The following is a 13,548-nucleotide window of genomic DNA, read 5'->3' on the forward strand; positions in this document are numbered from 1 at the left end:
TCTTCAGCTCTCTCTGAAGTGTTCAAGCCTAACGTAGGTACTTCCTGTAAAGTTTCAAGTAATATAGGCAGGATTTAAGGTAACTGTCTCCTGAGCACCAAGTGTCTCTCCCAAAAACAGATGATGCCTGCTGGCCAAGAGCAATGTTGGGATAAAACTCACACTTGTGATTTTTACTGATGGTTTCTATGTTACAGTACACAACTTGTGTAATGCAGTGGGCAGGACAAAAGGCAGCTTGGATACTATTTTGAGCTCTTGGATGTTCCTCTCTGCTTTTCTGCTTCTCCCTGTAAACTGTTTGTGTTTGAACATGACAGTATTCCTCCGTGACTGTGCAGAATACCTGGAACACTGGGATCTTAACCCCTGTGGGACCCTTCCCAACCTCAAGGATATAAAATACCGCACATATGTTTAAGAAGTAAACTATATATCTCTATTTTACTGTATAATACTTTTGCATCATTCATCTCTCTGGAAGCCTGTGCTGAAGTTTAAAAATTGAAGAGTTAGAGATTAAGAGACTTAGAGGATAAAGCAGGTCTGCAGCACAATAATAAACATGTCTTTAGCACTGGTCACTTACTAATGTGTCATGTACATTACAATGTAAATGACTGAGGTGTGCATCTGTCTGTGCCTACCTGTGGGAACTTTCCTTTTATCCCCCATATAAACATTCCTAAGAGTGGACATTTTTTTTTCCCTGTTTTCAGGCATAGTGATGCTACAAGCACAAGGAAGGGATAAAGAGGCAGTTGCCTAAAAAGGGATAAAGAGGCAGTTGCCTAAAAAGGGATGTGCTGTCTGCACAAATCATCTTTCTACACATTTCTTGCTTTCCCTCATACCAAAAATGTATTTTTTTATTTATTTTCTTGTGACTCTCTTAGTCTGTAATGAAATAGCTCTGCTATTGTGCTTCATATAACCCTTTTTCTGCCAATTTTTTTCCTCTCTCTGTCAACAAACCAAGAAATCTCTTCAGAACATAATCTTGCTTTAATCATTCCCTGCTGTCCCAGAAGCATTTGCTCATGGGACAGATAGCATTTTTCATTTTGTCTCCTATATCTTTTTCTGGTGGGAATTGAGGTCCCAGTTGCATATGATTTTTCTCTAGAACATCATATTGAGGATGAGACTCAATGGAGCATCAGGGTGCTCTGAAGTGCACTCTACAGTCATTAATCTGGAGATAAAAAAAACAGGGAACCAGGAATGCCTGTGGCTTGCTGCAGGTAGAGAGTTACTTTTCTGAGAGTGAAAGGAGGTGAAAACCCTCCTTTTTGAAATCAAGTGTTTAACTACCTATGACTTAATCTATTTTAAAAAATCCTACAGCTGTATCCACCCCATAAGATGAGCGTTTTTTCTTTTTTTTTTCTTGACTCAAGCTGCTCTGGAGGGTGACTGATAGCACAGAGGAGCTAAAAAAGCTGGAGGCACTACTGATTTTGCTGTCAGCAGATGCTCTGTGGGGCACTCAGGGCACAGCTCAGCCTGAACTGGAAGAATGGACACTTAAGGACTTGGGGACATGAAATTAGTGGCAGTCTCAGGTAAGGAAGGGATTGCAATGTGATAGAACCTGTCAGTTTTCAGCTGAGCTCTGTAATATTTGTCTGAGAACAGTAATATCTAAACAGTACAGAGGACAAAGGTGATGGCCCACACTCAGTTTGTTTCCACACTGATACTGTAAGAGCTAAGTTCCTTAGGCTTTTGTGACTGCAAGTCACAAAATATAGAGATCATAAGATCATAATATATATATAACGGATTATTGTATATATATAAGATTATAAATATATAAATAACAGATTTAAGCATCTTCCCCTATCCTTGATACATGATTAAATCATGACTTAGATAAAAAATGCATTCTTTGCAGCATTATAAATTAATGATTGAGGGGCATTGTTTTACCCTAGTGCTGCCTCAAACTGCAAATCTTACTTTGTGAAACAGGGAGGAGACCTTGTGCACTGTCCTGTCTTCAGAAACAAAAAATAAGGTGGTATTCTAATAAAAATCCCAAGTATTAAACAGCTAATTCTAGCACAAACTGTGTATGCCTCTGTAATTGAAGATAACAGAGTGCTCAGCAATGCTTGGCAAAACCCTAGGCTAAGAAAACTGAAACACATTATCCAGCTGAAACTACAGGGTAACGCTTAGGTCAAGAAAAGATAATTTTTCTAATCTAAATTAGCTTAAGCTACCTGCGTGTGAATTCTGTATCCTAAAATCTACATGCAGTTATGTAGCAATAATAATTGCATGTATATTCCCAGATTTTCTGGAGAAAATATATTTGGAATGGAGTGCTGCAAGGTCCTGAAATTTGAGTTGCCTTCTTGGCAGCACTCAAGACTATAAACTGAACACAAGCAGAATTTTAATGGCTGTATTCAGCTTGAAGAAAGGCAACCAAAAATACAGACCTAGTTCTTTACCAAGTGTTTCTCTTAGTTTAGGTTTAGCCTTTCTTTGGCAGAAAACATGATCATTTTTTGACCATTTCAAACAAAATGACCGTTTCATAAGTCACTTGTGTTTTCCTGCATTACGTGGGATGTTTATTCATTCGGTAGCAAATAAACAAGCACAAAAATAACTATAGCAGGATTTCTCATCCAGTTAAATAATTCTCTGCCACACAGACATGCTAACAATGCAGCTGCACTGAACCTGGGGGACAGTGTTACAGAGTTTTTTCAGGCATTAATCTGCATCAGATTATGAACAAAAATGCTTCAAACAGTGGGAGCTGTGAGTGGGTGTTTCTGCCTAAAGAGACAGGGAGTTGTGCTTCATCTGCTGAGAATTAAATCATAACCAAAATTTTCTGAACTAAGTCATCACTGGTTCTGTGAAAGAAGAACCTCTGGTTTCTGGTGTAAGATGGTGTATGGGGTGCATTTTTAAAATCCTGTTTGTTCCAGAGCCAGGATGGTGTTTCACAGATTACCTCTGACAGGAGCATACTTTATGAGCTGTCTGGACATGGTTGTTCTTGTCTTTACTGGTTTATAGTGACCCCTCCTGCAGCTGCAGCGCCCGGTTGTGAGGGCAACAGTGCAACAGCACAGGCAGAGGAGAGAGGAGCAAAGGACAACAGGAATCAGCCAGACCCCCAAAGCTGCAGCTTCCCAGGCAGCTGTCTCGTTACCCGACGTGGAATTCCTCCCACTGTAGCCTTTGGTTTCATTGAGGTGTTGCTTACTGCTGTTCAGGCGAGGAGGGGTGGGCACATGGGATAACACTTGGGCAGGCTTTGGGCTGAAAGCTGAGTGTGCAATCTTGTCTGAGCTGGTGACCGACCTGCTGCTTGTCCTCTTAGCAAAAGCAACGGCTGCTGGGGAAGTTTCTGCCGCGGAATAGGCAGTACCTTCAGTTCTCTGCACCGTCAGACTCCAGCTGGGGGTGGGAGTGTTTGCTGGTAAGCCATGGCTCGTGGCAGCAGGTGGAGCTTGGAGCAGAGGAGAACCCGACGTGGTGGCATTGTGATGTTGGCATTTTCCCTCCTCAGAGGTCTTTGTGCTGTGCTGCTTCTCAGATTTACTTGCTGAGGAGTAAGCATTTGGCTCTTGGGATTTCAGTTTCTCAAAAATGAGAAGATCTGGATCAATCCCTATTGAATTAGGATAATGTTAGTTTATTGATAAAAGCTTGTCTGCACACCCACAAAAAGGATCCATGAAGACAGAGGCAGGGCAGGGAGCCCAAATTATTCCCTTTTGGATTGGAGGTGTCACTGCCTTGGGTTATGGGACATCTTATGGGATGCAAGGGATGTGCATTTTGGGTTTGCACACGACTAACTATGGGATGCTTAGAGAAGGAACCAAAGGTGAGGAAAGGGTACTGAGGGCAGGGAAATGCAGGAAAGCTCTGTGCGTGTGGCAGTCTGCACCAGCAGCTGGAGGGAGGCTGCACCCTGGGGGCTCAGACATCCCAGTGGCAGCAACTGTTGAGTCTGTGGTCCAGACTGAGTCCAGACTGGGCAGACTGAGAGCATCTCAGCCCAGCTGCTGGGGGACTATGCATTGTATATATATGTGTGGTTTTTTTTTTTTTTTTTTTTTTTTTTTTTCCACTAACACAAAAAGCAGGATGAGGCTTTTGGTGCTCCCTGTGTTGGTATGTTTGCTTTATGTGCTTGTCTGTGATACCTGTGTGCTCACGGTGCATGTGCCTAATGAAAATAAATGTTCAGCCTTGTTACTGCTTGGATCTGGGGACATGGACCAGTGGCAGCCTCCTCTCTCAGTCTCTCAGAGCTGGGAGGGTATTTTGGCCAAACTCAGTACTGATGAGGTACTCAGAGCATGAATCTTGAGAGCAGGGTATATCTTCAAGCTCCTTTCTCACTGAGTGGAAGAAAGGGGGGAAGTATTTTCAGAAGTAGGTATATTAATGAAAAAGGAAATAAGTCTTCATCTTTTTTAGGGTTGTGTGTTACTTCAGAAGATCATTTAGCACAGCAACTGACCTGATAACATTTTAATATTTCCTAGAGCTGCTCTGTTTTCAGCCTTTATAAATGAAATGCTTAATTACCTGTTGTGATGTTGTACAAAATGACATCAACTCCAGCCTTTAGAATGCAGCTTTCCAAAGCTGGGCAAGACATGTGCAGGCAGTTCCTGTTCTCATGAATGGCTCCATGGTAGAACACTGCTAGATTGCAGGAAACTGGAACCCATAAAGAAAAAAGTTGAGCTTGTCAGCAGAATGACCATTCAGTTTTGCATGTTATGATGCTATTTATCATCAGAAGTTCATTATATTTGCCCAGATCCTGTGGGAAGAGAGACCAGATCCTGTGGTTCTCTCATTATCATATAAACTAATTGAGCATACAGTCAAAAGAGAACTTATATTCTTACTTTACATCTGGACTAAAACAGCCATATGAGTTTTACTTCTGTATCTCACTAAATAATAACTGATTTAAAGCCTTTTGTAATGCCCTCTAATTTCTCTGTTTTAGTTAAGATAGTAACAAATTTTGTTTGACTATATATGATTATAAAAAGGAGATTTCAAGTTATCATTTAGTATCTCTGTAAGTATCCAGTTCCATGTAGGGGGATATGAGAAAAAGTTTGTTGTTGAGATAGAAACAACCTTACTGAAATTGATGTAATTTTTCTCACCTCACATTATTTATTCTTTGATTTATTATTTGATTCTTCCCAGGATTGCTGCTGGAAGTTATCTATATCACTGTCAGCTTATGAAGGTCATATTTTTGCTCATAATTCAAAATAGCATCAAAATGTATATTGACTTTTTTTTAGTAACTGGTACCTCACTTTCATCCTCCAAAACCATATCCAAACCCCTTTCCAGTCTGGAGAGTTTTGAAAATTTAGGCACCACAGTCATGCAATTCATGTATCCTTCTAAAATACACTCCTGTAGAATACAAGTGCAGTGTGATACAGAGAAAGTACAAGGCTTAGGACAAAGGATGATTTTTGTTTATTTTCACTCTGGGCCTGAGTTTACCAGGCTAAAGAAAAGGAGTGGCAAGCTGAATAACTGCTATTATTTATTGCTATAACTTTAGCGTTACCTGGTTTGCATGGTATAAACATGGAATAAGACAGTGCTTTCTCCAAGGAAAAGAGTATTCTTGTATTTCAGAGAAGGACAAACTGTGTGTCCCCTCCACTCTCCCTCTCACCATGTCTAAGCCTGATGCCATCCTGCAGGAAGAGAATGCTGTTGGAATCACTGTCACTGGTTGTTCTCCAAAGAAGAGATGGGGATAAATACTGAACAGTTACTCTCTTAATGTTGGTATTGCCTACAAGCTTTGTAACAGAGATCTAAAATTTCAAAGCAGACCCTAAGATTTGAGTGTGTTCCTAGTGTAGTCTTCTAAAAAAACACAGACTATCAATTTCCTTTCTATGGGACAACAGTTGCAATGTGCCTCTGCTTTCCTGCCTGAAAAGAATTTATAGATCCTCCTTCCACCCCCTCTATTTCTTCTTCAAGTGAAGGACTGTTTATATAAACATTACCCAAAATGGGGGGGTTTAATGTGTGCCACAATCTTGCCAACAAGCACTCACCATTCCTCAGAAGGCAGCAGGTCCTGCTGCACTGCTGGGGGGAGATTTCTGCATAACCCTTCAGCAGCTGGGCTCCCCTCCTCTGGGATTCACGCAGGTCCACCAGGAGGCCTGGGAAGCGCCTGATCCAGCAGTTCTGGTAGAAGGCAGTGGGCAAGCAGAGGCACTGGGACCCCCCAGCCAGACCCAGAAGCAGCAGCACTTGTACCGCTGCCAGCAGCAGAGCCATGGCCCCGTGTCAGGCCCTAGGGAGCCGCCCTCTGCTCCAGAGCATGGCAGAGACTGTCTCTGGAGGGCTGAGGATGCTGCCAGGGGCGTGAGCCGGGGCAGGGTCTCCTCCAGACAATGCCCATGGTGCTGTTTGGGCAGTTGCTGAAAGAAAGCGGACATTTAATGAGTTACAAAAGATTATAAGAGTTATTATTGCTGTTCTCTAACTTAATTATTTGGAGGTGGGTTTTGAGACAAAAGGGACAGGCTCTTTTTAGTCATTCAGAGAACTTGTTTCTGTGGTCCCCTCTTTGTGTCTCTTGTCCTCAGACCAAACCACGCAGGCAGCCTTGAGATTTGGTGAATAACAGCAAGCTCAGCACCTTGTTCTGCCTCACTTTGTTCAGGAACACTGTTACACTCAGTACAGAGAAACAGCTCTGTCTAGGATCTGAACATTTTGAGTTATCTGGTGAATACAGAAATTTGCTTTCTTTTGCTAATACATGAAACTCCAGCCAGAGGTGGAGATCTGTTCCCCTTCCTACACTATTTTGATTGCAAGAATAATAAAATTTTATTTGCAAAGATCTAGAACCAGATGAACTCTCTATGACTGGAGAGGGCTGGAACCTCCACTCAAGTTATGATCATGCTCTCCCCCTAATAAGTTTAAAAATATTGAGCAGTCCATACAAGGTTTTCTGCTAGGAAAAGGCCTGTCAGAAAGAAAACACAGCTGACACACAGGGAGATGATTTTTCAAGTACCTGGTTTGAAACCTGAAACTGCCACATTTTTTTCTTAATAGGACCAAGGCTGATCCCCACTTCCCACATTATGTTTTTCATACAGAAAAGCTTTAAAATATTACAATACATGAGTTTATTTAAACCCAGTGGACTGTACAGTGAGGTTGAGAGACTTATAGTAGTATAGTTTGCAATAAAAATTGGGTGTTCAATATATAAGAATATTTTACACTGTGTTTTTACCCCTCAAGATTGAGATCAAGGAACTTCCTTCTTCCACATGAAGTGTAGATCAGTTAAGTGGAGTGGGGAAAGCCTCAAACTCATTTTAATTCTTTAGTCATTACAGATGATGTTTGTTTTTGCCGAATGAGGCACCCAGTTTGGAAATGTACTGACACGTGTAATATTTTGTTCCCTTACACAGCTCACCAGAAAATAAAAAAGCCCAGAGCAGGTTAACCCCTGTTGATGTAATAGCAAGGCCAAGGCATTATTTTATTCATTGAAACTATAATTAGTTGGATTCCAAATGCACGTCTGTTGTGGGGAATACGAGAATTAAACTGTTAGAAAGAGGGTAAGTGGGTAATTCTTCAAGCCTCTATCCTGAAAAGCAGCTCTTGGCACTTGTGTTGTTTTATTTAGTTTTGGAGTTTGGTATTTTCATCTCTGTGATAATCAGCACTTGAAACCTTAAATACATTTTAAAATACCTGATAGCTTGCACTCAGTGGACTGCAGAGGGAAGCTTTTAGACATTTATCTATCATTGCCACAAGTGCTATTGACAGTGTATTTTTAAAAATATTTGTTTCAGCTTTCCAAATATCCCAAGGTATCACTTGATTTGGAACACACTCAAAATTTTGACAGACATGCCTGTATTTTGGCACTACGTCCTGTATTATGAACTAGTATGATTTTCAGATCTGTTTTGTTCAGATTTGCATGCAAAGATGTTGATTTCTAATTGCTTTTCTCACTCCTACTCTTCCTATATCTCCAAGAAGAGAAACCTCGAAGACTCTGAATAACCTGGGGAAGCACTTAACTAGGAGATGAAAAGTATTCTTTCCTCCTCCTCTTTTCCTGAATAAATTTTAAGGGCAGAAATAGCTGCAAGGAAACTTTCTTTTTAATGAAAGATGAAGTGATTAAAACAAGTAAATAAATGGCTACTTTAGGCAATTTCCTTTAAAAACAGAAACCTTCTATTAAATTTCACCGTCTTCTGCCAGCTTCCCCTTAATTTCACTTTGACTTTTCAATGGGAAATGTAAATTAGTGCTGAAATTTTAATTCACAGACATTTTGCAAGAAGGAAATGCCCGAGTCTTACCTGCAAACCAGCTGCTGATTTTCCATGTGCTTTGCAAAGTGGGACCAGGAGGCTGCCACTGATACAGGGGAGTCTGTGGCCAGTACAGACCAGCACTTCATGTTATTTAGGAACTCCTTTCATCTGACTCCTCACATTTCCTCCTGGAAAACAAAAAGGTAGAGGGGCCTGCTTCCTGTGAGAATATGAATGTTTTTGCAGGCCTTTCAGGAAAAGAGATATAAATGGACCTGCCACGCTGGAACAAAATGATCTTTTTCATGATCCTTCTTATAATCAAAAACAGTCCCTGAAGTTTCCCACCTGGGCCAGCAGTGAGAATGGCACAATCCAGGAGTTTCCCAGCACAAAGGATTCATCATCAGGCATTAACTCTTTTTTTGCCAAACAGAAACAAAAGCATACACTTTTTGCATATGAAGTAATTAGACATGTCTTGATTTTTGGACCTACATTTAGCTTTTATAGAATATATGGTTCTATCACTCAGAATATGTAAAGAGCAGAAAGGATCTATTTAGTTGTAGAATTGTGGAATGGTTTGGGTTGGAAGGGACCTCAAAGCTCACCCATTTCCACCCTCTTGCCATGGGTAGGGACAAGTTCCATTATGCCAGGTTGCCCCAAGTCCCATCCAACCTGGCTTTGGACACTTCCAGGGATGGGGCAGCCACAGCTTCTCTGGGCACCCTGTGCCAGGGGCCATACCATCCTCACAGGGATATCTTCCTGATATCCCATCTAAACCTGCTCTCTGTCAGTGTGAAGCCATTCCCCCTGGTGCTGCACTGCATCCCTTGTCAAGAGTCTCTCTCCATCTTTCCTGTGGGCTCCCTTCAGGCACTGGAAGGCAACAATGGGTTACACTGAGTCCATCTCTTCTCCAGGTATTGTGGGACAGAGCAGTTGGAAGGTGACAAGCTGAGAAGTGAGACCCAAGCAGTTTCCCAGGTGAGGTATGAACCTGCCCAAGTCCTCCTGTGAACATCAGTAATGAATTTAATGAAATGTGCAGCATAATCCCATGTGACATCAGCATGAAGATCCCTGCCTGTGTTGTGCTCCACATAAGTAAACTGAATTTCAGGCCTGTGTTAAAATCATCTTTATCTCATTTTTCTGAGATTTGCACATGTATTTTCCCTTTATTATAGTAGTGGTAAGGTCTAAGTTTTAAGTAAGCCAAGTATACTGATAATAAAAGAATATTGTCACTGTAACTCTGTTAAGGTATAAAACTTACAAAAGTCTAATGTAATGAATCATGAAATAATGAAATGTAAATATGTGGAAAAAAATCAAACCAAGTCTTTGACATTATTCAAATAATGTGCTTGCTTTCTTTCTCCTTTAAAATTTTCCTTGAAATCAAAACTCTCTTGCAAAATATCTAAAGTCCAGCATTTTTTGAGAGAACTCTTTTGTCAAAAACAGCTATTAGTGGTCAGGTTTTGGTTTGGAGCAATGTATCACATTTTTAATGGCTCTGACCTTCTCTGAGGTTAGGGACAATTGGATCCAAAGATTCTGGTTTCAGTCCCATCCCAGCAACATGGTAAAAAGAGGTGAAATATTACAGTTTCTCTTCCTGGGGCTTCATACAAACCATTTTTTAAACCCTTGTTTCCAAGAGTTGCCAGGCCCTGAGATTCTCTCGGAGCTTGGCTTCAGACTAATTCTGGCCAAACCCCTGCTCCAAGGCTGGGATCTGTGTGTTCAAGCAAAGAGCAATACAGGTCTTAGCCTGATTAGATTTATACAAATATATATCTAGTGGCATTGCAGATTAATTTGAGCCAAGTTTTATGACAAAAGGCACAATGTTTAGCAAACACTAATGATCAGATGCTGATTTATGGCAGAACTTGAACTGGGCAAAGGGGATGGAGTTTCAATCTTGTGGTGAATTTTACAGTGCTGGATACTGAATGGAAGTCTTCCATGTGGATTACCATTCATTTTATCTAGTTATTATGTACTAAAATTCAGCACTGCCTGTCTGCACTAGGATTAAAAAATATCTGCTGTTTTAAAAGCACCCAGTTGAGTCTCCTCCAGGCATAACTGCACAAGAAATTCCTGGCTGTGGATGCACAATGCATTTGTGCAGAGCAAACATCCCTAACAGGGGGTACAGCAGCAGACAGAGCACTCCAGCAGCCTGACCCCCATTCAGGTTTTGTCAGAGAACATTTATTTCACCTGAGGGAGTTTCAGGGAAATTCCTTAAGGGCTCTGTGGTTAAGAAATGGATCGGGTTGAAGGACATTGCAAGGATTTACACTCTTCCACCTCCACTATGCTGTCTGGTGCCTGGACTTCCTTATGATCCACAGAGAATGCCCACCACACACAGACTCTTGGGATGGCCTGTTTGCTGCCCAGACAGAGCTCAGGAGCACATACTTTAGTATTAATCACGCAGATGTGACTAATAAATACTTGATAATAAACAGCCTGCTTTCAAAAAACATGCCGCTCCAAGTATCTTTTCAGTAGTGCTGCAACATAATTTTATTTCAAAGAATAAATAAACAGCACATTAAAAGCAGAAAAAATAAGCAGAAAATATTAGGGAATAATGGCTAAGCAGGTGCTATTAGAAATAAGAGTGCTTGCTTTTTTTTTTTTTTTTTTTTTTTTTCTTTTTTTTTTAATAGCATTGGTAATGGCACTGGATAAGAAGTGATTTGTTTGGCTGCGAATCTGAAAAGAGAAATTACCTTTATTTAGCAGGTCATCCTTCACAAATGCTAGAGTTCAGCTGAAGTAAAATTATGCTCTGGTCAGATCCTCTCAGAGATGCCAAGATCCTTTAGAACCCTGAAATTTTTAAATGCTGAAATACTGCAGGATAATTCCTGTGTTCCATATATGCTTACTTTGTATCCTGTGACAGGGAAAATACTGAACAATGGCAGAAGCTGGCAAATCCTTTCCAAAAGACCAATTCCTGTCTTGAGGAATTCCACTGTTACTCAATGCACAGTCCCTTGGCAGTGCAGTACAACTCCCTGGCATCTCAGAGGGCAGAATGTGGCACTTTATATTTTATATTAGATAGCATGGGTACTTTAAATATCCCCAGATTCAGTTCCAGTTCACACTTTAGACTAATAAGGCTGAAAGGAATTCAATTTTTTCCACTGTTTTTTTGTTGGTTTTTTTTTTTTTTTTTACTCAGTGTGGTCCTTTCCTCAGAGCATTCAGGTTGATGTTACTCTCTGGTTTTCAAGTATTATCCAGTGTCTCCCTGGCTTAACTTTTCTTGTCTTTGTAGCAGTAACTCCTCCTGAGTCTCTGTGACTCCTTGCTTTTGCTATGTTGGTAAGGTCAGAGGGCTACAAGAAATGTGTGCCCAGGCAGAGAAAGGCTCAGATTCTCTGTGTCATGGCTGAATGGTCTATTACAATGGAGTTGCTGTATGAAAAAAGCTTCTTCCATTTCCATGTCTTTTTAAAAGAAAAGAGTGATCTCTCTTTGGCCTTGGAAGAAATCCAGACATTAACTAAAAGGAAATAGTTCAGGCACCAGACACAGGGAAAAAGTATGTAGCACAAATGGCCAAGGCCACCCTGGAGCAAGAGAGCCTTTACTGACACACTGTGGTGTCTGCACAGTCCCTTTGTTGGCACTTGAGAACCCTTATTTTGGTATCAATTTGTCTCTCAGGTACTGTAAAGAGAGGCCTGAACTGTCTAAAACACCTTGAAGACTTTGCCCCAGGAGCCAAAGTCTAGAAGACAGGTATTGAAATCCTGAGCAGAGTTACCTTTGTCTTCCTCTCTGTGTGTCTTGTTCTTCAGGACATGTTCTTTTGTCATAAACTCATTTAACATTTTAGATTTTAAATCTACCATGATTGTTTTCATGTTTGATGCTTCAGCATGTTCTTGAAGGATGATAGATAGTCCTTCATATTTGTTTCAAAGATCATGCAAATCTTTTATGGCTCTGAACTACACATTTCAGCTTTGTAGCTCTAGAAATAGAGTTCCAACTCTGGAAAATACATTTCTTATTCACTTAAGGTACAACCAAGATGATTGCTGGTGAAACAGGAAAGCCTTTTCTTTGATTCCATTATAATAACATGTATTATTTATCTTAGAAAAAAACAGTATAACCATAGAGTGGAAGACAGACAAAATTATCTCCACAAGAGTGGAACAAAAGAGTAGCCCTTGCCTTGGTGCATTTGCATTTGCTCTATAAGCACACCACACAGGCTGACTGATGAGTGTAGGAAAAAACAAGGGACCTGGCCTGTCAGCACACTCTGGCTTAGCACAACTGCCTGGCCCTGAACCTGGAAAAAGCACAGAGAAATGACAATCAGCTCAGTAAAAACCACTGGGTAAGGAAACAGGCTTTTTGTAAAAGTGGCCACTCAGTACTGCTGACCTCTTGGGCATGTGAGAGCTCCTGGGGAAAGCTGTGGGAGTCAGGGCCATCGAAAGTTTGCTGGCAGGAATAAAATGTGGTATTCACATGTCCTCTGAATAGAGAGAGACAGCTTTCTTAGGATTTCTCTTGAGAGAAGCTGTGAGAGAAGTAGAGAAAAGAGAATGAAAACAATTCTTATCTCGCTGCTGCTCGTTGTTGTGCACATGTGGAATGTGTTATGGAGATTTGGTTACCCAAGGTGATTTCTTAATTGGATACTGGTAATGGTGTTTTGGATTGATTGACCAATTGGATCCATGTGTGTGTCAGGACTCTCGGCAGAGAGAGTCACAGGTTTTCTGTTAGGTAGTGATAGTTCTTGTTACTGTTATGTAGTTTTAGTATAATATAGTATAATAAAGTAATTAGTTAGCCTTCTGATATCATGGAATTCTGCACATCATTCTCCTGCATCAGGGATCCCAGCACTGATAATAAAATACTGCTGCATGCCAGAATTGATCCAGCTCATTAACAAACCTCATGGACTGTGAGGAAGGACTGGAAATCCCAGGCATAGGCTCATCTGGCAACATACAACCAGAGAAGAAATATTCCATCCACCCAGGCTGTGGTGTCAACACTTTGAGGCTGAACTTACCATAACTGACTCCATGGAAAAAAGCATTCACCAATTAGGAGCTAACTTATGAATCCATGAAACATAAAAGACTCCAAAGCAGATGTCTAAAGATGGTGATCC

At 40.9% G+C, this 13,548-nt stretch overlaps 1 protein-coding gene and 1 long non-coding RNA gene across 4 annotated transcripts; one reads left to right on the forward strand and one right to left on the reverse strand.

Annotated features, from left to right (window-relative positions):
* Positions 1-2,557: 2,557 nt before the first annotated feature.
* Positions 2,558-12,015, reverse strand: MANSC4 (MANSC domain containing 4). Of its 3 annotated transcripts, XM_068191693.1 has the most exons (5): positions 11,123-12,015; positions 8,400-8,542; positions 6,096-6,467; positions 4,570-4,704; positions 2,558-3,640 (listed from the first exon to the last, which is right to left on the reverse strand). In XM_068191693.1, exons 3-5 carry the CDS (start codon positions 6,322-6,324, stop codon positions 2,967-2,969), a joined length of 1,038 nt encoding a protein of 345 aa, XP_068047794.1. In that variant the 5' UTR covers positions 6,325-6,467; positions 8,400-8,542; positions 11,123-12,015; the 3' UTR covers positions 2,558-2,966. The 3 variants fall into 3 exon arrangements, with proteins under 3 accessions (XP_068047794.1, XP_068047796.1, XP_068047795.1); XM_068191695.1 differs by lacking the exons at positions 8,400-8,542; positions 11,123-12,015 and adding an exon at positions 5,591-5,723 and having other exon boundaries at positions 6,096-6,204; XM_068191694.1 differs by lacking the exons at positions 6,096-6,467; positions 8,400-8,542; positions 11,123-12,015 and adding an exon at positions 5,591-6,051.
* LOC137474805 (uncharacterized) lies at positions 8,432-11,949 on the forward strand. The gene is made up of 2 exons (XR_010999505.1): positions 8,432-8,557; positions 9,287-11,949. It is a non-coding gene; the product is annotated as an uncharacterized lncRNA (long non-coding RNA).
* Positions 12,016-13,548: the final 1,533 nt, after the last annotated feature.

Source organism: Anomalospiza imberbis, chromosome 5 (genome assembly GCF_031753505.1).
Source record: "Anomalospiza imberbis isolate Cuckoo-Finch-1a 21T00152 chromosome 5, ASM3175350v1, whole genome shotgun sequence".
Lineage (NCBI taxonomy): Eukaryota > Metazoa > Chordata > Aves > Passeriformes > Viduidae > Anomalospiza > Anomalospiza imberbis.